We start from the raw sequence: 26,652 nt of genomic DNA on the forward strand, positions 1-26,652 counted from the left end.
ACTAATGTAATCTTAATAGTTACTAGAAGTTATGTCTCTTTATTCTAAATGGTTATGAAATAGCTATAGTTAGCTATTATATACATAATAGATCCAGTGATGTGTAGATATGTTGTAATATCTTTTATATGCAGAAAAATTATTTTGGAGATACGAGATACTTGTCTCTCTCTTTTATCCAATATAAAACTTATGTTTCTATCAGTATGCAACATAAATACTTCATATATTTATTATTTTGTAGGGGCTTCTCTTGTCATAAATTCTTCATGGAAGAATCCATCTGGTCAGTGGCATGTTGGCTGCAAATTGGTGTATGAGCTCTTTACTGATACACTGACCTCTCGAGTAAAGGTAATTCTGGTTGCCATTCTCTTTATATTCTGGTTCTTTGCTTTATACTAGTATTTATAATTTATTTTTTTCTTGAATTTCTTTTTAAGTTAAGTTCAAACCCCAACTTTTTTGGGACTGAGGGTTAGTAGTTGATTTCTTTCTTGAGGGATTCTAAAGTATTTTCTTTCTATAAACTCTTCTTATTTGCAGAAAGAACGAAAGAGAAGGTGGGATGAGGAAAATCAAGAAGCAATAGCAGAGGCTGTAAAGCAGCTTGATCAATTTGATAAGGTTCTCCACCATCTCTGTGATTATTTCCTTCAATAACCTCATATTTTGATAAATTGCAAATGTAGAGGTCATCAACTTATTTGCAGTGAGCATCTTCAATTGTATAATGATGAAGAAACTTGTAAATTCTTTAGTCATATTATTTAAGCAACACTGTAAAGCAAGAGAAGGTCATACAAAAAGAAACCTTTAGAGCTTGCTTCTGAGTACGTCAAATTAGATAGTCCTATTATATCTAAGGAGTGGTTTGATAGAGTGTATTAGCAAAAATAATGCATGCATAAGCTTTGTGTATTAGTAGTACCTTATTTGGTACACTTCTCATGCCATGTATAACTGATGCTTGCTGATGCAAGCATCAATTATACATTCTATTGTGTATTGTGGAGTGTATAGCTAATATATGAAAATCCCTGGTATTAGTTATACAAGGCGGTTGATGAATGCATTAGCATGGTCAAACACCCAATTGCCCCTCAAAACCTGTTTTTCATCTTTTCCACCATATTTGTGGAGGGTATCTTTGTAAGTACGTTGTTTTTTAAAAATATACAATGCATGCTGTTTTCAGTAACACCAAACCAAAAAATGCATTAGAAATAATCTATGCATGATAAGTGCAAGCATTACTATCCACTCTATTTTAACATTACTCTTGTACACCCTACTGAACCACCCTAAAAGGTCAAACTCTTACCATGCTAGAGAGGAAGGACGGCTTTCCTTATCTTAAGTACATTTTAGGTAGCTTGTAACCACCACATGTCTTGGTTGTATCCTTTTTCTATGATCAGAGCTTGTGGAATGCTAACAAATTAATTCTAGAGATGAGACTCACAGTCTCAAGACACAAAATTCTTGCCATGTCTGCATGTCAACTCACGATACTGAAAAGAAAGAGAGAAAAGTTAGCCACTTATCTATTGTAACTTATGAAGGTTAATTCTCAAAGAACCCTTAAGAAAGAAAATAAACCATCGGACTTAGGTGCCCATGCCAGAGATCACATATTTGGGCACCAAGTGTTTCAAAGATCTACTAAAACAATTGACATGAATTTTATAAATGTTCAAAATGCAACCAAGTTCACCAAATCTTAAAGGTAAAGGCGTACAACTATGGTGTTGAACCTTAATTTGCACAGATACCCGATTCAGCCATGGTGACAGTTGACAGCCTAGCCTAATATTTTTTTGATTCGGCCTATGTTGAGGTCTAATGTGAAGTTGGTTATGCTTTCCATCTTAACATAAAGCTTAACAGGTGAAATAGGAGCATTTTGACTAATATGAGAGCTGATTAGATTGCTCAGTGAAACTAATCAGATGAGGTTGTCTTATGCAGTTGGACTACTTTGATAGGGTTTTGATCTAAATATATCGTACTAGAAAAGGGTTTTGATATACTAGAAAAGGGTTTTGATCTTATTGTGTTAGAAAAAGAATCAAGGATCTTTATTGCTTTAAAATATCGCATGACATTCTAATTAGCTGTTTATTAGGAGTACTTACTCATTGTGTTCATTTTGTTAAAGGTAAATGCGGTGCTATTAATTATATCTAATCAGAGTTTCTGTAAAAGCAATTTATCATTAATTCCTTGGCTCATACGTCTGTAAGCACTCAATTGCATAAGTTAATAAACATAGGTTTAAAGTCCACTGGTTTATCTAAAATGTTCCAACTCATTAGCCATTGCTTTACATATGCGGGGAATGCTCTGTTTTTTTCGAGTTTGTTGTTCTAGTTATCTAATTTTACTTTGATGTAACTTCGCTGAACATAATATTACCAATTCTGCAGAAGCACACAAAAGTCGAAGGTGCGCACTTGAAAATGGTCCGTGAAGACCTCCAGAATAGAGTTGATCTTCTGCGCAAGCAAGCTGATGTCGGTACCATTTTGTACTGATTCATTTCCAAGTCCTTAACCAAAAAGTTGTATTTTCGGTTTCCATTGCTAAATCTGATATCTGTCATAGAGCTACGATGACAAGGGACCAGTTATTGATGCTGTCGTATGGCATGATGGGGAGCTTTGGAGAGCTGCTTTGGACACACAGAGTCTTGAGGATGAATCAGGATGTGGAAAGCTTGCAGATTTTGTTCCTTTAACTAATTACAGGTATGACTGGCTGCTAGAAACAGTAGTAATCAATATCTACTGCTTTTACTGTTTGGAGTTTCATTGTTTGAGCTACTGACTTTGTAGGCTTGAACAAAAGCATGGAGTTTTTAGTAAATTGGATGCCTGTACATGTGTGCTAAATGTCTACAATGAAAGGAATATATTAAGTATCGTGACAGATAGTTCCCCACATGCCACACACGTTGCTGGTATTGCCGCTGCCTTCCACCCGGAGGTAGAATAATATTTCTGTTGGCAACATTTCCATTACACTGGTGCTTGTCTAGCACTAGATTTAACTAACCTGATACTATATTAAGATGTGTTTATGTAATGCTTGTTCTTTTTGAAGGAACCTTTACTAAATGGAGTTGCACCTGGAGCACAAATTGTGTCTTGTAAAATTGGGGATTCACGGTTGGGTTCTATGGAAACAGGAACTGGTTTGACTAGGGCCTTGATTGCAGCTGTAGAGGTAGGGCCTATTCATCATTATATCATTTTTACTATTAGGTCATCATCTCTCCCAGGGCCTTTTCTTGCTTCTCTTCTTCCTGCAATGGTAGTTCTTAAATTTCCGGTGATCCCTGCTTTAAATTCTGTGTGGGTGTTATCTTTTAATTGTAGAAACTTAGAAACTTGATCATTACCTTCTTCACCATTTATCAAACAAATCCAATATTTGTTTTGGTAATTAAATTTTTCCTTCTTTTTCATCTATGCAGTCTCTCCAGTCTCCACGACTCTTTCATGCTTCTCTTTTTCTAGGTTTAGGGCTTTTGGCATGCAGGTGTTGATACATTAGGTGTGTTTCTATGCAATATTATATTAAGGACCTGTTTGACCATAAAAAGTAGATGTATTTTTGGGAAAAAACTTGGCAAAAAGTGTTTGGCCCATACAAATTGTCATTTTTTGGCAAATATTTTCGTAAAAAGCCCAAATTCCCAAAAACTAGAAAAAACTAGTTTTGGGCCAAATTCTCTTTTTTGGGAAGTTCTATAAAAACACCCCTTCATTTATTAATCCCAACTTGACAAGCTTGATAAAAGCACCATGAAGGAACTCACTCAACTTATGATTTGTTTGTGGTAAATATAAAGATATTGTATGCTCCCTCGTGATTTGAGAAACCAGCAGTAGCTCCTACACTGATTGTGAAATTGTTTATAAGCAGGTTGGAACTTATAATCTATGAGTTCCAATTTTTATCACAGAACATGTTCATTATAAAATGATTGTTTTTAAAACTTATGAGTATAAATATTTCTTTAAAATATCAAACATCGCCCACCAAAAACTATGATCTAACACATGGTGAAATTTCAGCTAAGAATGACTTGCCAAAAATATTTGGGATCTATGGCCAAACGCTAGCTAAGTATTTGGGTCATTACTTTTGGGGGTCGTCAAAAGTACCTAAACTAAAGGAATCACCACATAGTAATGAGGAGTTGACTATTGTTATCTCCTTCATTTGGTTGTTACTGTGCTCTAGCTTTATATCTTTGAGGTGTTTCTCCACACGTTTCACAATAATAACTGTTTAGCTTTGAATAAACATGCACTTTGGGTGCAGAAACTTGTGTAAAAAGATGTGCTGACTGTATTTAATATTGTATTGCTGCAAATTTAGGTTTGGTTGAAATTGAGGATCATACCAACAATATAGTTCTGTTGTGTATATCTGACAGATTAATTGTCTTTGTCACACAATACTTATATTTATTTTTCTGTCTTGGATGGACGGTGTAATTCTCTGAACTTCCATACTCACTTTAAAGAATTAATAGGTGGATAATCTTCTTAAAGGTCTTGCATGCACAGTATCTTTTACAATTATAAGGACCTGGTTAGCCGTATTGCTAGATTAGCGTGTCAACTCCAGGAAGCAGAGTAAATCCCATTCCTTACCCTTCGCTCTCTAATCTCTTAGTATATAGATGCAGGGTAGGTCATAGGTGGTTAATATTACCCAACAGTGGTTGTCTTCTATAATAGAGTTACTTTTTCATTTCAGATTTCTGAGGTTTTATATCAGTTATGAGGATAAGGCTCTCTGATAGGGCATCAGATGAGCAATTGCATGATGCATACCTATATGCAAAAGAATGGGGCGTGTGTTCAGTTCAGGGTTGGTATCATGTAATTCAAGCGAGATGCCCCCTTGAAATGCTACTTTTTTTTTTCAAAAGTTGAATTGTTGTCAGGCAGCCTGAGTTGGGCTCCTCTTAATTACTCAGGAGCTAACAGATCAATCCATGTTCCCATTGACATCAAATGGAAAAAAATCTGCATTGAACTTTCAGGTTTTATCTTCTGAGCTCTGGATAGAGTTTGCTGTGTTTAAATGAAACTAGTGGCCTGAAAATCTTTTGGCTGATTTATAGATTTGGCCACTATTTTTATTTAAATGAACATATTTTATTGCCAAATGATGAGTAGCGTATAAGGCTGGTCAAAAAATAAAATTGCCTAGTATAGAAGAGGCATATGAAAGAGTTTTTTTCACCAAACTTCAACCAATCATCTATACAAGTAGGGAGACGTGCCTTTTCCACTCAAGAATAAAATCAAAATACTATAGTTCTACGCAATTGTCTAATTGATTTTCTCTTTGCTTTTAGATTCAGAATTTCTTAACTCCATAGTGTCCACATACATCTTGTCGAATGGAATATCATGCTATGTTTCCTTTGGGTCTTTTGCCTCTTATTCTCCTGCACCATAGGAAGTCTTTCATTGGTATTCGGCGTGGTATAGCTTATAGGAGCAGTTTTGGCATCAGCTGCCACAGTCTAGAGGTTACTTTACAATTGGTCTAGAGGTGATTAACGTCCTTCTTGTTTCTCTGCAAGAAACAAACACAAAAATCGACAAGTACATGGGCTTGAAGCAAAAAACATTAAGTGAAGTGAAGAGCACAATTTAAAGAAAATTAAAAAATTCCAAACATGTACGAATTTGGTGCTATAACAGTCAAATTGCAATTTAATTTTTTTAAACATCCAATATACAATAATGTTGATATTTATTCAACCGCTCAACTTTGAGATTCAGAAGAACGTTTTGATCTCCGGAGCTTACGTGATATAATCGATTTATAGCCTTATAAATTGAAATTGAAAGAGAGAAGCTTAGTATGTAAGAGAGTTAAGTAATAGGTAGTTGAATTTGAAAGTTATTTGTGAGAAGAAGTAAATTGAGATTGTGAGTTTATTTCGTTCTTAGGTGATAGGAACATATCATGAATAAACTAAGAACCCGTTTGACCCTTCTTTTTTCACTTTATAGTGAATACTAGTTTGGCTGCGAAAATTTCAAAATCCAACTTGAAGTTGTATTTCAAATTTGGGAACAACTTGTAACCTTGTCCAACTTACTTTTCACTTATGAAGTTGTATTTAAGTACATTCAAGCATGAACAATATTTCAAATATCCTTTGCAAAAAGTATAACCAAACACAATTCCAACAAAAGTGACAAATATTTGGAATCTATGGCCAGATGCCTACTTATTTTTTTAAGGAAAGGGAAGGGTGAGTGAGAGAAGTGGTCGAATTCACTGCTCATGAAGGATATAATTTTTGTAAATGCTCAAATAACCATTTGTGGGCAGACTGGTACAGCTGTTCAAGTCTCAAAACTGGTTTTCAGCTGGAATAACTTTTGGCTTGGAATTCGGATATTGTCGAACCAACGCACAACCCAAATTCTCGCTACAGTGGTGAGCTTGTCCCTGGCTTTAAACTGTGGGCCGTGTTTGTGGGTTAAGTAAGTAAGGTTTTATTAGAAATATTTTTACAGTGGACTATCCGATTGACTAAGATGCGAAATGCTAAGTCTTGCTGTAAAGGCTAGTACTTTGGGCTAAAAAGCCTATATGCTTGGCATAGACATGCAAGTTGATGTCAGTCTTATAATATCCGGCTCTCTGACGTCTAACAACCTCGGTGAGTGTCGCGTGACTCTACATTACCTCCGCGGTTTTCATTCTTGTCAAGTGACGACTTAAAATGCTCTGAATAGATGTGTATTGACAATAAAAAACTGTGGTTTGCGGGTAGTTCTATGTTGATTTTTAATCATTGTTGAGATGTGCATACTTCTATTTTGTGGACAGCATAAATGTGATCTCATCAATATGAGTTACGGAGAACCTACACTGCTGCCAGACTATGGTCGCTTTGTTGACCTTGTCAATGAGGTAATGTTCGTTGCCTTTGTATGATCACTTTGTGGTAGTTCAGTGCATGAGAAATCTGTTAATCGGTTGACCATCTGGTGAAATATTTTAGGTGGTCAACAAACACCGCCTAATATTTGTCAGTAGTGCTGGCAATAATGGGCCAGCTTTGACTACTGTGGGTGCACCTGGTGGCACAAGTTCAAGCATAATTGGAGTAGGTGCATATGTTTCTCCAGCTATGGCTGCTGGTGCTCACTTATTAGTTGAGCCACCTACTGAAGGCCTTGAATACACCTGGTATGTACCTTATTTAATGGTTTCTCCCTTTTCCAATTCGAGATTTAGGAACTTTTGGGATACTTTGTTCCTCTGTCCTAGTTAGAGTGTGGAGTACAAAATTAGCTCCAAGAGTTCGCAGGTCTAGTCGGGGACCCACTGTGGATGGTGATCTTGGTGTCTCCATAAGTGCCCCTGGTGGTGCGGTGGCCCCTGTGCCCACATGGACCCTTCAAAGACGCATGTTAATGAACGGAACATCAATGTCATCTCCTTCTGCTTGTGGAGGTGTGGCTTTAATCGTCAGTGCTATGAAGGTAATTCAAATGTTTTGGACCTTTGATACGGTGTCTCTTGTTTTCTTTTTGACTGCAAGTCTGTGACCTGCAGGCGGAAGGTATTCCTGTTAGTCCATACACTGTACGGAAGGCTCTTGAAAATACATCTATACCCATAGGTGCTTTACCAGAAGAAAAATTAACCGCTGGACAGGGAGTCATGCAAGTTGACAAGTTAGGTTTACTGCTTCCTTGTGACTTTTGATCTTTAGCATGACCATTGATCCGTTTATGATTAATATCTTGAACATCGTTGCAGGGCTTATGACTACATGCAAAAGGTGCAAAATCTTCCCTGTGTGTGGTATCAAGTAAAAATTAAGCAGGCTGGCATCACAAGCAAACCAACTTCGTGTAAGTATGTGTGTGTGTGCTCATATCTGTGTTTCGTGCATGTCTGTATTTCTTTGTAACCCTTCATGATGCCGCAAACCATTTTTCCTAAGCTTTTACAAATGGTGAATACCGGATCAAAAAGGAGGTTTATCAAAGATGAATAAGTGTTGTCTTTTTGGTTCTTTGGGGTAATATAGCAGTTGCTTTAACTTAAAAAGTTTGTGTATTATTATCACCATTATTTCTGGTCTGATCAAAGGATGTGTTCATTCTGATCAGAAATGCTATATTTTGCAGCTGCTACGTCTCGAGGCATCTACCTTAGGGAGCCTTTATATTGTCACCAATCTACAGAGGTGAGATAAATGCTCTAACTTCTGTTTGTCAAGCATGCCAAAGATTCATATAGCTGACCCCAAAATATGGAGTCGAGGTGTAGTTTTGTTTATGAAGGCTGAATAATTTATGGATTGACAATGATCTGTTACGAAGGTTCAACAATATTTATTTGGCATCTTTGGAGTCTCTGAGTACCCTGGGGCCTGGAGCAAGTAGTTTAGATAAGATTTAATGTCTTATTATAGTAAGGCTTCCTCTAACGCCCCTTGGTATATTCCTTTATTAATTATTTATAGTAGTTCTAAATATAAAGAACTTATATTTCACTTTTATTCTATGTAGTATGCTGATAATTTGAAATGAGCTTAAAGAGGAAGTTGGGATTCATATAGCCTCAAGCCCTCACTCCACTTTGCTTGGGTCTGAGCCCAAGTTGTTGTATAGCCCAAGTTGTTGTATAGTAGTTGAAGTTAAACCCAATAAATTAGATAGAACCTGGAATATCTAAGTTGATAACCTCATGCTTCAATCCTCTTGGGTGGACTGAGTTACCCCCAACTGACTCTCGTCCTTCTTTCTATTGGAACCTTAAACGATGGTATTCGCTTGTAAGTTAGGCAAAATTAGAGAAATCACAATTAGAACTCTGTAGATGTGATTGTGACAGTTGGTTGTCAAAATTCTTTCCTTCTTATTCATGTGCCTAAGCTTTACACTTTGACCCACGCATCACAAATGCCTCGGGCCACTGTCTCTTTGTTTGTCGCGATCCTAGAAATACCTGGAGCCTACAAGTTTTCCTACAGAAACAGCAGCCTATTGCTATCATAGCTCCTTGCCATTGCCATAAATACAAGTTGATACAATTCTACACAGATTATCCACTTCAGCATCACGTCACTGATAAAACAGACTCTGATCCTTTCTTATTTTTGTCGTGACCCTCACAGTTCTTCCACACCCAGACTAGAATTCTTATTTATAAGTTGCCAATTTAATACTCTACTGCGGTCAAAGAAAAGAACAGAAGTAGAGTAGAGTTGCCACAGTGGAAGTGGAAACCTCTATACCTTTCTAGAGGCATCTATGTATGCCTAAAGCTTTTAAAGACCAACAGACTGGATGAAAGGTTTGCAAATTGATTTAGTAGATACCCGGTCTTTGAGTGGAGTTAGGTTTTCGATGTTTCAGGTAGAGTGAGGCAAAGCCGAATAATAAATATCTTTTGTGCTATTCTTTTTAGTGTCAAGGCAGTCAACTTTGACGCGTTCATATGGTTCCTTATTACTATGTAACTAGTCATCTTGCTGTGAGTCTCTACCTCCTTTTAATGTATGTTTTCAGAATAAAACCATATTGTGTGTGATGGAGAAATGTAGAATCCGATGGGGATAGTTGATTCTGCTGATTTCAGGGGAACACATGAAATTCTTGAAAATGGTTTGAGCTACTTCTCTGTATTGTGTTAAGTAAATTGATGCAGAAAAGGCTCATATCTGTTTTAAATGCAAAGCCAGCTGAAAGGACATTTGGTGTAGATGTCATTTAGTCGGTTATGCTTTTTTTTTATTATTATGTTGCTAGCCTCGTAGGCTGATAGCATTCTTTCCCCAGTGGACAGTAGAAATAGCACCGAAGTTCCATGAAGATGCAAATAACTTAGACCAATTGGTTCCTTTTGAAGAGTGCATTGAGTTGCATTCTACTGGAGAGGCAGTGGTGAGAGCTCCTGACTACCTCCTCCTCACCCATAATGGGCGCAGCTTCAGGTTACTTAGCTATCCTATCTATTCTGATTTCTGATTAGATGATTAAATTAAATATAAATCATTTATTTTCTTATTTTTCCAGTTCCTCTGTCCATTTATAGCTCTCTGAATGTGTGATCTTTCATAATTGCTTTTGAATTGCCAAATGCACAAATTTGTGGCTACCTCAATGATGGGTTGGTTTCTTCCAGTTTGCTTGTCTGCTGATTATTCCAAGGGGGGTGCTGGAAACATCTTTATATTTTAAGCTATGTGCTACTACTTTAGTTGCAGCAGGTCATACTTGTGGCCTTTCAACACTGAAAAAATGGTGCACAAATGATTAAATAGACTGCTCTACAGGACCTTAAGCTATTGTATCCTAATCAACCTCAAAATGATTTGATGTCATATGACCACAGGAACTCCTTAAGAGCTAGCTGGTAACATCATTTCGTTAGTTTTCCACACAATGGTGTCAATTGTGAGTGCTGTGGGATTATACTGGGTATGTTTTTGTTGTTCTTAGATGTCAATATTGAGTATGTAATAGAAAATCCAACCTAAGTCCACTTCTTGTGCTCTCTCCTGCATGTGTTACTAAATAAGTGGAGAGACTTCAAAGGAATTTCTTGTTAGCTCAAAGGACGAGGCAAAAAGGTGTCACGTCGATAAGTTGGAAGGTAATCACATCCCCATTATCATTTGGAAAGTAGGGAAGATATCTAGGGGTCCTTGAGAAGGGACTATATGGAACTAATGAGGTGGACTCCCTGATGAACAATGATAGCCACATCTTCTTATGGACATTGTTTATGTAAAAAAACATAATGACGCAAGTAGTTCAGTAGAGCAGGAAACAGGGAAAATATTAGTTTTTGGCAGAATATGTGGTGTTGGGATGAAATCCTCCTCGATGTCCAGTGATATCAAAGGCGAAAAGCGCAAAAAAGCTCTAAGGTCCGTGTGGGCTTTAAGTGCAAAGCGCTAATAAAGTGTGGGCTTTAATTAAAAAAAGGCGCAAAGGGAGAAAAAAATACAAATATATATGTTTAGTCCAAACTAATAATTATAAACATTATGACAAATATATGACCAATGAAATTGATTTTTTTTTAGTTATGAAGTGAAATATCAATTGTTTCGTGTCAATTCTTCATAAGAGGCTCATTGTCAAGGAAAAGTTTGTCTTAGAACCTTGATGACGACACTGAAGCACACATAAAGCGAGCGAGGCGCTCAACACATTTTGAGCCTCGCTTCTGGGCTTAAGCGTGCTTTGATAAAACTGTCGATGTCATCCTAAATATTTTCAATATCTTGAGATTTGTTTTTAATATCTATTGCTAAAAGGTGCAGCTAACAATTGCTCAAGTATACAAGACACAAACAAGAATCCATTTGGAAATAATTTACAGCCCAAAGAGAAGAAAGTGCTACTTACAAGCAGAAGATCAGATCACAGTGACAAATCAAGGGGAAGCAGGATGCTTTGAAGATGGAATGAGAACGTGAACAAAATAATTCTGGATGAAATCCTTTTACCATAGCTAAGTATGAAGCGGAGACACAATGTTCTCTTATTTGTTAGTGTGGATTCAAGAGCTGGTGTGCTTCTTGCTTGGTTCAAGAGGTCTTACTGTTGAAATCTTAAGAAAAAGAAACCTTACGTTAGTTGATGTTGCATATGCACATGGAAGTGCCAAGGAGAACTTGTGGACTAGTTGTTTTATGTTTTATATTACCGTTCCTGTTGTCACCTATGTAGTTTGGATATTTCAAACTGGATTTATGCCCTAGCCAATTTTTCTTTGGGCTTGTATAGATGATCAATTTTTGAGGCAACGACACAAGCTTCTTTGGTTGTTGTTGGTCAGTGCCAAAGCAGTCATTAAATGGCTGGCTTGACTATATATCAATTCCTTTCCCTACTTTGAAAGTGAAATCTATTTTCATGTGATAATTTCAGTTAAGATGTTGTGGTTTCCTGATCAGTTCTCACATTTTCTGGTATCTGTGAAGATTTGTTGATGAAGAGAAAGTCCTGTGATAATTCATAGCCTCAAATCAGATTTGATAATTCATAGCCTCAAATCAGATTTAGAATTTTTGAGCCGAACCAAAGTTTTTGGTGACCAGTTTCAGTAGTAGGCATACTTTGTGAAGGGCTAGCTTGGTATCTTATTCTCCTCCACATATTTGTACAGCTTATTCTGGTACAAACATCTGTATTTTGCCAATTAATATGAGATGAAGTCTAAATATGTCACTAGAATCAATCATGTTGGTGTCTTACTTGGATGGTAGATATAGTGATAGTTTATTCTATTACTTTAGGAAGTGAGTATTATGTGTTCAGGAATTCTTCTATTAAGTCATGGCTATTGCCATTTACGACAACTCCAATTTCTCTTCACATATAATATATATAATAGACCTTCGTCATTTATGAACTTTAAAAAGGAAAGAAAGACCTATATCATTTCTCATTATGGAAAGATTTAGTCAGATTCAGGAATGCCTTCAACTTTTTTGATTGGTAATGTGATCTCAGGACATCTGAGTGTATGCAGTTGAAAGGGAAATAAACTACTCTCGTGCATCCTTCTACAAACCACTTCTTTTTAATTGCATTGCTCCGACATTTTCCAAAACTCTATGACAAGGGACCATGACATTTACATTTCGAATCTTGCTTGCTTTTGAAGTACCAAAAGGTACTATGAGTCTACAAACTCTTGATTCATTTGTATATGATATGCCACGTATCTTCCATACTTACTCAAGGAGGAAGAAACGAAGAAAGATAGGTGAAGATAATGATCTGCATCTCAAATTTGTGGAGTTCTCACACATAGAGTATTGGGCAGTTTCTTACGTTATTAGCAGTTATTTGGAAATTCATTATAGTTACTGTCAAGAGGACTGCACAGAAGGATAAACCAATATCACAGCCTCAATCCATGAGAATGGAAGTGAAGGAGGAAGGAATTTGGGGAAAAACAATCAATCAATTCCATTACAAGTGTGTGTGTACTTATATAAGGAGGAAACAAAAATATCTGACTAGTAACTACCTTACAGCTGTCAATGAGCTGGATACTGCAGCTGCCACTAACTAATTGAATAACTAATAGACTAACTAACTGAATGATAACTAGCTGATGATAATTTTGACTAATGTAATCTTAATAGTTACTAGAAGTTATGTCTCTTTATTCTAAATGGTTATGAAATAGCTATAGTTAGCTATTATATACATAATAGATCCAGTGATGTGTTGATATGTTGTAATATCTTTTATATGCAGAAAAATTAATTTGGAGATACGAGATACTTGTCTCTCTCTTTTATCCAATATAAAACTTATGTTTCTATCAGTATGCAACATAAATACTTCATATATTTATTATTTTGTAGGGGCTTCTCTTGTCATAAATTCTTCATGGAAGAATCCATCTGGTCAGTGGCATGTTGGCTGCAAATTGGTGTATGAGCTCTTTACTGATACACTGACCTCTCGAGTAAAGGTAATTCTGGTTGCCATTCTCTTTATATTCTGGTTCTTTGCTTTATACTAGTATTTATAATTTATTTTTTTCTTGAATTTCTTTTTAAGTTAAGTTCAAACCCCAACTTTTTTGGGACTGAGGGTTAGTAGTTGATTTCTTTCTTGAGGGATTCTAAAGTATTTTCTTTCTATAAACTCTTCTTATTTGCAGAAAGAACGAAAGAGAAGGTGGGATGAGGAAAATCAAGAAGCAATAGCAGAGGCTGTAAAGCAGCTTGATCAATTTGATAAGGTTCTCCACCATCTCTGTGATTATTTCCTTCAATAACCTCATATTTTGATAAATTGCAAATGTAGAGGTCATCAACTTATTTGCAGTGAGCATCTTCAATTGTATAATGATGAAGAAACTTGTAAATTCTTTAGTCATATTATTTAAGCAACACTGTAAAGCAAGAGAAGGTCATACAAAAAGAAACCTTTAGAGCTTGCTTCTGAGTACGTCAAATTAGATAGTCCTATTATATCTAAGGAGTGGTTTGATAGAGTGTATTAGCAAAAATAATGCATGCATAAGCTTTGTGTATTAGTAGTACCTTATTTGGTACACTTCTCATGCCATGTATAACTGATGCTTGCTGATGCAAGCATCAATTATACATTCTATTGTGTATTGTGGAGTGTATAGCTAATATATGAAAATCCCTGGTATTAGTTATACAAGGCGGTTGATGAATGCATTAGCATGGTCAAACACCCAATTGCCCCTCAAAACCTGTTTTTCATCTTTTCCACCATATTTGTGGAGGGTATCTTTGTAAGTACGTTGTTTTTTAAAAATATACAATGCATGCTGTTTTCAGTAACACCAAACCAAAAAATGCATTAGAAATAATCTATGCATGATTAGTGCAAGCATTACTATCCACTCTATTTTAACATTACTCTTGTACACCCTACTGAACCACCCTAAAAGGTCAAACTCTTACCATGCTAGAGAGGAAGGACGGCTTTCCTTATCTTAAGTACATTTTAGGTAGCTTGTAACCACCACATGTCTTGGTTGTATCCTTTTTCTATGATCAGAGCTTGTGGAATGCTAACAAATTAATTCTAGAGATGAGACTCACAGTCTCAAGACACAAAATTCTTGCCATGTCTGCATGTCAACTCACGATACTGAAAAGAAAGAGAGAAAAGTTAGCCACTTATCTATTGTAACTTATGAAGGTTAATTCTCAAAGAACCCTTAAGAAAGAAAATAAACCATCGGACTTAGGTGCCCATGCCAGAGATCACATATTTGGGCACCAAGTGTTTCAAAGATCTACTAAAACAATTGACATGAATTTTATAAATGTTCAAAATGCAACCAAGTTCACCAAATCTTAAAGGTAAAGGCGTACAACTATGGTGTTGAACCTTAATTTGCACAGATACCCGATTCAGCCATGGTGACAGTTGACAGCCTAGCCTAATATTTTTTTGATTCGGCCTATGTTGAGGTCTAATGTGAAGTTGGTTATGCTTTCCATCTTAACATAAAGCTTAACAGGTGAAATAGGAGCATTTTGACTAATATGAGAGCTGATTAGATTGCTCAGTGAAACTAATCAGATGAGGTTGTCTTATGCAGTTGGACTACTTTGATAGGGTTTTGATCTAAATATATCGTACTAGAAAAGGGTTTTGATATACTAGAAAAGGGTTTTGATCTTATTGTGTTAGAAAAAGAATCAAGGATCTTTATTGCTTTAAAATATCGCATGACATTCTAATTAGCTGTTTATTAGGAGTACTTACTCATTGTGTTCATTTTGTTAAAGGTAAATGCGGTGCTATTAATTATATCTAATCAGAGTTTCTGTAAAAGCAATTTATCATTAATTCCTTGGCTCATACGTCTGTAAGCACTCAATTGCATAAGTTAATAAACATAGGTTTAAAGTCCACTGGTTTATCTAAAATGTTCCAACTCATTAGCCATTGCTTTACATATGCGGGGAATGCTCTGTTTTTTTCGAGTTTGTTGTTCTAGTTATCTAATTTTACTTTGATGTAACTTCGCTGAACATAATATTACCAATTCTGCAGAAGCACACAAAAGTCGAAGGTGCGCACTTGAAAATGGTCCGTGAAGACCTCCAGAATAGAGTTGATCTTCTGCGCAAGCAAGCTGATGTCGGTACCATTTTGTACTGATTCATTTCCAAGTCCTTAACCAAAAAGTTGTATTTTCGGTTTCCATTGCTAAATCTGATATCTGTCATAGAGCTACGATGACAAGGGACCAGTTATTGATGCTGTCGTATGGCATGATGGGGAGCTTTGGAGAGCTGCTTTGGACACACAGAGTCTTGAGGATGAATCAGGATGTGGAAAGCTTGCAGATTTTGTTCCTTTAACTAATTACAGGTATGACTGGCTGCTAGAAACAGTAGTAATCAATATCTACTGCTTTTACTGTTTGGAGTTTCATTGTTTGAGCTACTGACTTTGTAGGCTTGAACAAAAGCATGGAGTTTTTAGTAAATTGGATGCCTGTACATGTGTGCTAAATGTCTACAATGAAAGGAATATATTAAGTATCGTGACAGATAGTTCCCCACATGCCACACACGTTGCTGGTATTGCCGCTGCCTTCCACCCGGAGGTAGAATAATATTTCTGTTGGCAACATTTCCATTACACTGGTGCTTGTCTAGCACTAGATTTAACTAACCTGATACTATATTAAGATGTGTTTATGTAATGCTTGTTCTTTTTGAAGGAACCTTTACTAAATGGAGTTGCACCTGGAGCACAAATTGTGTCTTGTAAAATTGGGGATTCACGGTTGGGTTCTATGGAAACAGGAACTGGTTTGACTAGGGCCTTGATTGCAGCTGTAGAGGTAGGGCCTATTCATCATTATATCATTTTTACTATTAGGTCATCATCTCTCCCGTGGCCTTTTCTTGCTTCTCTTCTTCCTGCAATGGTAGTTCTTAAATTTCCGGTGATCCCTGCTTTAAATTCTGTGTGGGTGTTATCTTTTAATTGTAGAAACTTAGAAACTTGATCATTACCTTCTTCACCATTTATCAAACAAAGCCAATATTTGTTTTGGTAATTAAATTTTTCCTTCTTTTTCATCTATGCAGTCTCTCCAGTCTCCACGACTCTTTCATGCTTCTCTTTTTCTAGGTTTAGGGCTTTTGGCATGCAGGTGTTGATACATTAGGTGTGTTTCTATGCAATATTAGATTAAGGACCTGTTTGACGATAAAAAGTAGATGTATTTTTGGGAAAAAACTTGGCAAAAAGTGTTTGGCCCATACAAATTGTCATTTTTTTGGCAAATATTTTCGGAAAAAACCCAAATTCCCAAAAACTAGAAAAAACTAGGTTTGTGCCAAATTCTCTTTTTTGGGAAGTTCTATAGAAACACCCCTTCATTTATTAATCCCAACTTGACAAGCTTGATAAAAGCACCATGAAGGAACTCACTCAACTTATGATTTGTTTGTGGTAAATATAAAGATATTGTATGCTCCCTCGTGATTTGAGAAACCAGCAGTAGTTCCTACACTGATTGTGAAATTGTTTATAAGCAGGTTGTAACTTATAATCTATGAGTTCCAATTTTTATCACAGAACATGTTCATTATAAAATGATAGTTTTTAAAACTTATGAGTATAAATATTTCTTTAAAATATCAAACATCGCCCACCATAAACTATGATCTAACACATGGTGAAATTTCAGCTAAGAATGACTTGCCAAAAATATTTGGGATCTATGGCCAAACGCTAGCTAAGTATTTGGGTCATTACTTTTGGGGGTCGTCAAAAGTACCTAAACTAAAGGAATCACCACATAGTAATGAGGAGTTGACTATTGTTATCTCCTTCATTTGGTTGTTACTGTGCTCTAGCTTTATATCTTTGAGGTGTTTCTCCACACGTTTCACAATAATAACTGTTTAGCTTTGAATAAACATGCACTTTGGGTGCAGAAACTTGTGTAAAAAGATGTGCTGACTGTATTTAATATTGTATTGCTGCAAATTTAGGTTTGGTTGAAATTGAGGATCATACCAACAATATAGTTCTGTTGTGTATATCTGACAGATTAATTGTCTTTGTCACACAATACTTATATTTATTTTTCTGTCTTGGATGGACGGTGTAATTCTCTGAACTTCCATACTCACTTTAAAGAATTAATAGGTGGATAATCTTCTTAAAGGTCTTGCATGCACAGTATCTTTTACAATTATAAGGACCTGGTTAGCCGTATTGCTAGATTAGCGTGTCAACTCCAGGAAGCAGAGTAAATCCCATTCCTTACCCTTCGCTCTCTAATCTCTTAGTATATAGATGCAGGGTAGGTCATAGGTGGTTAATATTACCCAACAGTGGTTGTCTTCTATAATAGAGTTACTTTTTCATTTCAGATTTCTGAGGTTTTATATCAGTTATGAGGATAAGGCTCTCTGATAGGGCATCAGATGAGCAATTGCATGATGCATACCTATATGCAAAAGAATGGGGCGTGTGTTCAGTTCAGGGTTGGTATCATGTAATTCAAGCGAGATGCCCCCTTGAAATGCTACTTTTTTTTTTCAAAAGTTGAATTGTTGTCAGGCAGCCTGAGTTGGGCTCCTCTTAATTACTCAGGAGCTAACAGATCAATCCATGTTCCCATTGACATCAAATGGAAAAAAATCTGCATTGAACTTTCAGGTTTTATCTTCTGAGCTCTGGATAGAGTTTGCTGTGTTTAAATGAAACTAGTGGCCTGAAAATCTTTTGGCTGATTTATAGATTTGGCCACTATTTTTATTTAAATGAACATATTTTATTGCCAAATGATGAGTAGCGTATAAGGCTGGTCAAAAAATAAAATTGCCTAGTATAGAAGAGGCATATGAAAGAGTTTTTTTCACCAAACTTCAACCAATCATCTATACAAGTAGGGAGACGTGCCTTTTCCACTCAAGAATAAAATCAAAATACTATAGTTCTACGCAATTGTCTAATTGATTTTCTCTTTGCTTTTAGATTCAGAATTTCTTAACTCCATAGTGTCCACATACATCTTGTCGAATGGAATATCATGCTATGTTTCCTTTGGGTCTTTTGCCTCTTATTCTCCTGCACCATAGGAAGTCTTTCATTGGTATTCGGCGTGGTATAGCTTATAGGAGCAGTTTTGGCATCAGCTGCCACAGTCTAGAGGTTACTTTACAATTGGTCTAGAGGTGATTAACGTCCTTCTTGTTTCTCTGCAAGAAACAAACACAAAAATCGACAAGTACATGGGCTTGAAGCAAAAAACATTAAGTGAAGTGAAGAGCACAATTTAAAGAAAATTAAAAAATTCCAAACATGTACGAATTTGGTGCTATAACAGTCAAATTGCAATTTAATTTTTTTAAACATCCAATATACAATAATGTTGATATTTATTCAACCGCTCAACTTTGAGATTCAGAAGAACGTTTTGATCTCCGGAGCTTACGTGATATAATCGATTTATAGCCTTATAAATTGAAATTGAAAGAGAGAAGCTTAGTATGTAAGAGAGTTAAGTAATAGGTAGTTGAATTTGAAAGTTATTTGTGAGAAGAAGTAAATTGAGATTGTGAGTTTATTTCGTTCTTAGGTGATAGGAACATATCATGAATAAACTAAGAACCCGTTTGACCCTTCTTTTTTCACTTTATAGTGAATACTAGTTTGGCTGCGAAAATTTCAAAATCCAACTTGAAGTTGTATTTCAAATTTGGGAACAACTTGTAACCTTGTCCAACTTACTTTTCACTTATGAAGTTGTATTTAAGTACATTCAAGCATGAACAATATTTCAAATATCCTTTGCAAAAAGTATAACCAAACACAATTCCAACAAAAGTGACAAATATTTGGAATCTATGGCCAGATGCCTACTTATTTTTTTAAGGAAAGGGAAGGGTGAGAGAGAAGTGGTTGAATTCACTGCTCATGAAGGATATAATTTTTGTAAATGCTCAAATAACCATTTGTGGGCAGACTGGTACAGCTGTTCAAGTCTCAAAACTGGTTTTCAGCTGGAATAACTTTTGGCTTGGAATTCGGATATTGTCGAACCAACGCACAACCCAAATTCTCGCTACAGTGGTGAGCTTGTCCCTGGCTTTAAACTGTGGGCCGTGTTTGTGGGTTAAGTAAGTAAGGTTTTATTAGAAATATTTTTACAGTGGACTATCCGATTGACTAAGATGCGAAATGCTAAGTCTTGCTGTAAAGGCTAGTACTTTGGGCTAAAAAGCCTGTATGCTTGGCATAGACATGCAAGTTCATGTCAGTCTTATAATATCCGGCTCTCTGACGTCTAACAACCTCGGTGAGTGTCACGTGACCCTACATTACCTCCGCGGTTTTCATTCTTGTCAAGTGATGACTTAAAATGCTCTGAATAGATGTGTATTGACAATAAAAAACTGTGGTTTGCGGGTAGTTTCTATGTTGATTTTTAATCATTGTTGAGATGTGCATACTTCTATTTTGTGGACAGCATAAATGTGATCTCATCAATATGAGGTACGGAGAACCTACACTGCTGCCAGACTATGGTCGCTTTGTTGACCTTGTCAATGAGGTAATGTTCGTTGCCTTTGTATGATCACTTTGTGGTAGTTCAGTGCATGAGAAATCTGTTAATCGGTTGACCATCTGGTGAAATATTTTAGGTGGTCAACAAACACCGCCTAATATTTGTCAGTAGTGCTGGCAATAATGGGCCAGCTTTGACTACTGTGGGTGCACCTGGTGGCACAAGTTCAAGCATAATTGGAGTAGGTGCATATGTTTCTCCAGCTATGGCTGCTGGTGCTCACTTATTAGTTGAGCCACCTACTGAAGGCCTTGAATACACCTGGTATGTACCTTATTTAATGGTTTCTCCCTTTTCCAATTCGAGATTTAGGAACTTTTGGGATACTTTGTTCCTCTGTCCTAGTTAGAGTGTGGAGTACAAAATTAGCTCCAAGAGTTCGCAGGTCTAGTCGGGGACCCACTGTGGATGGTGATCTTGGTGTCTCCATAAGTGCCCCTGGTGGTGCGGTGGCCCCTGTGCCCACATGGACCCTTCAAAGACGCATGTTAATGAACGGAACATCAATGTCATCTCCTTCTGCTTGTGGAGGTGTGGCTTTAATCGTCAGTGCTATGAAGGTAATTCAAATGTTTTGGACCTTTGATACGGTGTCTCTTGTTTTCTTTTTGACTGCAAGTCTGTGACCTGCAGGCGGAAGGTATTCCTGTTAGTCCATACACTGTACGGAAGGCTCTTGAAAATACATCTATACCCATAGGTGCTTTACCAGAAGAAAAATTAACCGCTGGACAGGGAGTCATGCAAGTTGACAAGTTAGGTTTACTGCTTCCTTGTGACTTTTGATCTTTAGCATGACCATTGATCCGTTTATGATTAATATCTTGAACATCGTTGCAGGGCTTATGACTACATGCAAAAGGTGCAAAATCTTCCCTGTGTGTGGTATCAAGTAAAAATTAAGCAGGCTGGCATCACAAGCAAACCAACTTCGTGTAAGTATGTGTGTGTGTGCTCATATCTGTGTTTCGTGCATGTCTGTATTTCTTTGTAACCCTTCATGATGCCGCAAACCATTTTCCCTAAGCTTTTACAAATGGTGAATACCGTATCAAAAAGGAGGTTTATCAAAGATGAATAAGTGTTGTCTTTTTGGTTCTTTGGGGTAATATAACAGTTGCTTTAACTTAAAAAGTTTGTGTATTATTATCACCATTATTTCTGGTCTGATCAAAGGATGTGTTCATTCTGATCAGAAATGCTATATTTTGCAGCTGCTACGTCTCGAGGCATCTACCTTAGGGAGCCTTTATATTGTCACCAATCTACAGAGGTGAGATTAATGCTCTAACTTCTGTTTGTCAAGCATGCCAAAGATTCATATAGCTGACCCCAAAATATGGAGTCGAGGTGTAGTTTTGTTGTATGAAGGCTGAATAATTTATGGTGTGACAATGATCTGTTATGAAGGTTCAACAATATTTATTTGGCATCTTTGGAGTCTCTGAGTACCCTGGGGCCTGGAGCAAGTAGTTTAGATAAGATTTAATGTCTTATTATAGTAAGGCTTCCTCTAACGCCCCTTGGTATATTCCTTTATTAATTATTTATAGTAGTTCTAAATATAAAGAACTTATATTTCACTTTTATTCTATGTAGTATGCTGATAATTTGAAATGAGCTTAAAGAGGAAGTTGGGATTCATATAGCCTCAAGCCCTCACTCCACTTTGCTTGGGTCTGAGCCCAAGTTGTTGTATAGTAGTTGAAGTTAAACCCAATAAATTAGATAGAACCTGGAATATCTAAGTTGATAACCTCATGCTTCAATCCTCTTGGGTGGACTGAGTTACCCCCAACTGACTCTCGTCCTTCTTTCTATTGGAACCTTAAACGATGGTATTCGCTTGTAAGTTAGGCAAAATTAGAGAAATCACAATTAGAACTCTGTAGATGTGATTGTGACAGTTGGTTGTCAAAATTCTTTCCTTCTTATTCATGTGCCTAAGCTTTACACTTTGACCCACGCATCACAAATGCCTCGGGCCACTGTCTCTTTGTTTGTCGCGATCCTAGAAATACCTGGAGCCTACAAGTTTTCCTACAGAAACAGCAGCCTATTGCTATCATAGCTCCTTGCCATTGCCATAAATACAAGTTGATACAATTCTACACAGATTATCCACTTCAGCATCACGTCACTGATAAAACAGACTCTGATCCTTTCTTATTTTTGTCGTGACCCTCACAGTTCTTCCACACCCAGACTGGAACTCNAGAATTCTTATTTATAAGTTGCCAATTTAATACTCTACTGCGGTCAAAGAAAAGAACAGAAGTAGAGTAGAGTTGCCACAGTGGAAGTGGAAACCTCTATACCTTTCTAGAGGCATCTATGTATGCCTAAAGCTTTTAAAGACCAACAGACTGGATGAAAGGTTTGCAAATTGATTTAGTAGATACCCGGTCTTTGAGTGGAGTTAGGTTTTCGATGTTTCAGGTAGAGTGAGGCAAAGCCGAATAATAAATATCTTTTGTGCTATTCTTTTTAGTGTCAAGGCAGTCAACTTTGACGCGTTCATATGGTTCCTTATTACTATGTAACTAGTCATCTTGCTGTGAGTCTCTACCTCCTTTTAATGTATGTTTTCAGAATAAAACCATATTGTGTGTGATGGAGAAATGTAGAATCCGATGGGGATAGTTGATTCTGCTGATTTCAGGGGAACACATGAAATTCTTGAAAATGGTTTGAGCTACTTCTCTGTATTGTGTTAAGTAAATTGATGCAGAAAAGGCTCATATCTGTTTTAAATGCAAAGCCAGCTGAAAGGACATTTGGTGTAGATGTCATTTAGTCGGTTATGCTTTTTTTTTATTATTATGTTGCTAGCCTCGTAGGCTGATAGCATTCTTTCCCCAGTGGACAGTAGAAATAGCACCGAAGTTCCATGAAGATGCAAATAACTTAGACCAATTGGTTCCTTTTGAAGAGTGCATTGAGTTGCATTCTACTGGAGAGGCAGTGGTGAGAGCTCCTGACTACCTCCTCCTCACCCATAATGGGCGCAGCTTCAGGTTACTCAGCTATCCTATCTATTCTGATTTCTGATTAGATGATTAAATTAAATATAAATCATTTATTTTCTTATTTTTCAGTTCCTCTGTCCATTTATAGCTCTCTGAATGTGTGATCTTTCATAATTGCTTTTGAATTGCCAAATGCACAAATTTGTGGCTACCTCAATGATGGGTTGGTTTCTTCCAGTTTGCTTGTCTGCTGATTATTCCGAGGGAGGTGCTGGAAACATCTTTATATTTTAAGCTATGTGGTACTACTTTAGTTGCAGCAGGTCATACTTGTGGCCTTTCAACACTGAAAAAATGGTGCACAAATGATTAAATAGACTTCTCTACAGGACCTTAAGCTATTGTATCCTAATCAACCTCAAAATGATTTGATGTCATATGACCACAGGAACTCCTTAAGAGCTAGCTGGTAACATCATTTCGTTAGTTTTCCACACAATGGTGTCAATTGTGAGTGCTGTGGGATTATACTGGGTATGTTTTTGTTGTTCTTAGATGTCAATATTGAGTATGTAATAGAAAATCCAACCTAAGTCCACTTCTTGTGCTCTCTCCTGCATGTGTTACTAAATAAGTGGAGAGACTTCAAAGGAATTTCTTGTCAGCTCAAAGGACGAGGCAAAAAGGTGTCACGTCGATAAGTTGGAAGGTAATCACATCCCCATTATCATTTGGAATGTAGGGAAGATATTTAGGGGTCCTTGAGAAGGGACTATATGGAACTAATGAGGTGGACTCCCTGATGAACAATGATAGCCACATCTTCTTATGGACATTGTTTATGTAAAGAAACATAATGACGCAAGTAGTTCAGTAGAGCAGGAAACAGGGAAAATATTAGTTTTTGGCAGAATATGTGGTGTTGGGATGAAATCCTCCTCTATGTCCAGTGATATCAAAGGCGAAAAGCGCAAAAAAGCTCTAAGTTCCGTGTGGGCTTTAAGTGCAAAGCGCTAATAAAGTGTGGGCTTTAATTAAAAAAGGCGCAAAGGGAGAAAAAAATACAAATATATATGTTTAGTCCAAACTAATAATTATAAACATTATGACAAATATATGACCAATGAAATTGATTTTTTTTTAGTTATGAAGTGAAATATCAATTGTTTCGTGTCAATTCTTCATAAGAGGCTCATTGTCAAGGAAAAGTTTGTCTTAGAACCTTGATGACGACACTGAAGCACACATAAAGCGAGCGAGGCGCTCAACACATTTTGAGCCTCGCTTCTGGGCTTAAGCGTGCTTTGATAACACTGTCGATGTCATCCTAAATATTTTCAATATCTTGAGATTTGTTTTTAGTATCTATTGCTAAAAGGTGCAGCTAACAATTGCTCAAGTATACAAGACACAAACAAGAATCCATTTGGAAATAATTTACAGCCCAAAGAGAAGAAAGTGCTACTTACAAGCAGAAGATCAGATCACAGTGACAAATCAAGGGGAAGCAGGATGCTTTGAAGATGGAATGAGAACGTGAACAAAATAATTCTGGATGAAATCCTTTTACCATAGCTAAGTATGAAGCGGAGACACAATGTTCTCTTATTTGTTAGTGTGGATTCAAGAGCTGGTGTGCTTCTTGCTTGGTTCAAGAGGTCTTACTGTTGAAATCTTAAGAAAAAGAAACCTTACGTTAGTTGATGTTGCATATGCACATGGAAGTGCCAAGGAGAACTTGTGGACTAGTTGTTTTATGTTTTATATTACCGTTTCTGTTGTCACCTATGTAGTTAGGATATTTCAAACTGGATTTATGCCCTAGCCAATTTTCCTTTGGGCTTGTATAGATGATCAATTTTTGAGGCAGCAACACAAGCTTCTTTGGTTGTTGTTGGTCAGTGCCAAAGCAGTCATTAAATGGCTGGCTTGACTATATATCAGTTCCTTTCCCTACTTTGAAAGTGAAATCTATTTTCATGTGATAATTTCAGTTAAGATGTTGTGGTTTCCTGATCAGTTCTCACATTTTCTGGTATCTGTGAAGATTTGTTGATGAAGAGAAAGTCCTGTGATAATTCATAGCCTCAAATCAGATTTGATAATTCATAGCCTCAAATCAGACTTAGAATTTTTGAGCCGAACCAAAGTTTTTGGTGACCAGTTTCAGTAGTAGGCATACTTTGTGAAGGGCTAGCTTGGTATCTTATTCTCCTCCACATATTTGTACAGCTTATTCTGGTACAAACATCTGTTTTTTGCCAATTAATATGAGATGAAGTCTAAATATGTCACTGGAACCAATCATGTTGGTGTCTTACTTGGATGGTAGATATAGTGATAGTTTATTCTATTACTTTAGGAAGTGAGTATTATGTGTTCAGGAATTCTTTTATTAAGTCATGGCTATTGCCATTTACGACAACTCCAATTTCTCTTCACATATAATATATATAAGATTTTTATTTGAACTCATGATATGATTCTAGGTATAGACAGAACAAGAAAAGAGATTAGATGATTATATTGGTGTACATTATGGGAAAAAACTTACATATTTTTCTCTTCATTCTTCCAGCATAGTTGTGGACCCCACCAATTTAAGTGATGGCTTGCATTATTATGAAGTATATGGCATAGACAGCAAGGCACCATGGCGAGGACCACTTTTCAGAATTCCAGTGACTATAACAAAGCCCTCTATTGTAACAAGTAGACCCCCTCTAATTTCCTTCCAAGGAATTTCATTTGTACCAGGTGATTATCATATTGCTAATTTTTTCGTGCAATTTGTTCTCTGTATTTCTTCCATGTCTCTTCAGTGGTACCTGTGTCAGTATTACAGTAGGGTGATGTTTGCTTGGTCTTATGGATCATTTGCTTTGTTGCATCCTGTTTTAAGTACCAATCCATTTTTATCCCTTTATAATTGTCTTTAAGAGAACAGTGAAAACGGAGAGAAGAGCATATTTTGTTCTATTAGTTTACTAGTTTTATTTTCGCTTGGTTTCCTATTGAACTATATGTTGCCCCAACTCGTTTGTTACCTTCCTCCACTTAGGTTTGAATTTTATTTTTGTATTTTAAGAAGTTCGTCATAAAGCTCCTGTGCCAATGAGTTTATCTGACTCCTAGGGGCATGTCCACTTTGCGCATGTGTTTTGGTTAACAGGTTCCATCCCTTCTCTCTCCCCCACTTTATTGGTAAATGAAAATCCTGAGCGCCAGTAACACGTGGTTCAAAGTCTGTGGATAATGAGCCCCGTCCTATATCCTTCTCTACTTAAATGCCAAGCTTTTATTTGTTGCAGGTTTGAACCTGTAATGTGTGCCTAACTAACATACCACACCCTGCATTCTTACCACTAAACCAAAGCACTGGGAGCCGACCGGTTGCATGCCCTCCTATAATTGTGTTTACGAAAACAAAGTACCAGTCCACTTTAATCTCTCTCTAATTGGAGATGTCATGTCTTTAAGATTTGGATCATTTTTTTTTTTGAGATTCCAACCATGAGCATCCCAGACTTCTCCTACCGTGGCATCTTGTTGT

At 36.7% G+C, this 26,652-nt stretch overlaps 2 protein-coding genes across 9 annotated transcripts in view; both read left to right on the plus strand.

The window, feature by feature from the left end:
• Positions 1-177: 177 nt before the first annotated feature.
• LOC107013677 (tripeptidyl-peptidase 2-like) lies at positions 178-11,910 on the plus strand. 7 transcript variants are annotated; one of them, XM_015213546.2, is made up of 14 exons: positions 178-354; positions 547-627; positions 2,430-2,516; positions 2,608-2,750; positions 2,838-2,988; positions 3,106-3,228; positions 6,877-6,960; positions 7,052-7,239; positions 7,361-7,535; positions 7,609-7,730; positions 7,816-7,910; positions 8,190-8,248; positions 9,846-10,000; positions 11,339-11,474. In XM_015213546.2, the coding sequence occupies exons 1-14, from the start codon at positions 193-195 to the stop codon at positions 11,340-11,342; spliced, it is 1,629 nt and encodes a 542-aa protein (XP_015069032.1). In that variant the 5' UTR covers positions 178-192; the 3' UTR covers positions 11,343-11,474. The 7 variants fall into 7 exon arrangements, with proteins under 7 accessions (XP_015069032.1, XP_015069031.1, XP_027771093.1 ...); XM_015213545.2 differs by having other exon boundaries at positions 11,333-11,459; XM_027915292.1 differs by lacking the exon at positions 11,339-11,474 and adding an exon at positions 10,402-11,016.
• Positions 11,911-13,332: 1,422 nt separating this feature from the next.
• Positions 13,333-26,652, plus strand: part of LOC107013676 (pectin acetylesterase 9-like) — a 39,524-nt gene continuing 26,204 nt past the window's right edge. The window contains exons 1-14 of one of the 2 annotated variants that reach the window (XM_015213540.2): positions 13,333-13,509; positions 13,702-13,782; positions 15,585-15,671; positions 15,763-15,905; positions 15,993-16,143; positions 16,261-16,383; positions 20,032-20,115; positions 20,207-20,394; positions 20,516-20,690; positions 20,764-20,885; positions 20,971-21,065; positions 21,345-21,403; positions 22,993-23,147; positions 25,678-25,856. In XM_015213540.2, coding sequence (XP_015069026.1) covers positions 13,348-13,509; positions 13,702-13,782; positions 15,585-15,671; positions 15,763-15,905; positions 15,993-16,143; positions 16,261-16,383; positions 20,032-20,115; positions 20,207-20,394; positions 20,516-20,690; positions 20,764-20,885; positions 20,971-21,065; positions 21,345-21,403; positions 22,993-23,147; positions 25,678-25,856 — 1,804 coding nt within the window. In that variant the 5' untranslated portion in view covers positions 13,333-13,347. Of the gene's footprint in view, positions 13,510-13,701; positions 13,783-15,584; positions 15,672-15,762; positions 15,906-15,992; positions 16,144-16,260; positions 16,384-20,031; positions 20,116-20,206; positions 20,395-20,515; positions 20,691-20,763; positions 20,886-20,970; positions 21,066-21,344; positions 21,404-22,785; positions 22,819-22,992; positions 23,148-25,677; positions 25,857-26,652 lie in introns of those variants that run through there. The other variant, XM_015213542.2, reaches the window with a different exon arrangement.

The sequence above is a fragment of the Solanum pennellii genome, chromosome 3 (genome assembly GCF_001406875.1).
Source record: "Solanum pennellii chromosome 3, SPENNV200".
NCBI classification, from domain to species: Eukaryota; Viridiplantae; Streptophyta; class Magnoliopsida; order Solanales; family Solanaceae; genus Solanum; species Solanum pennellii.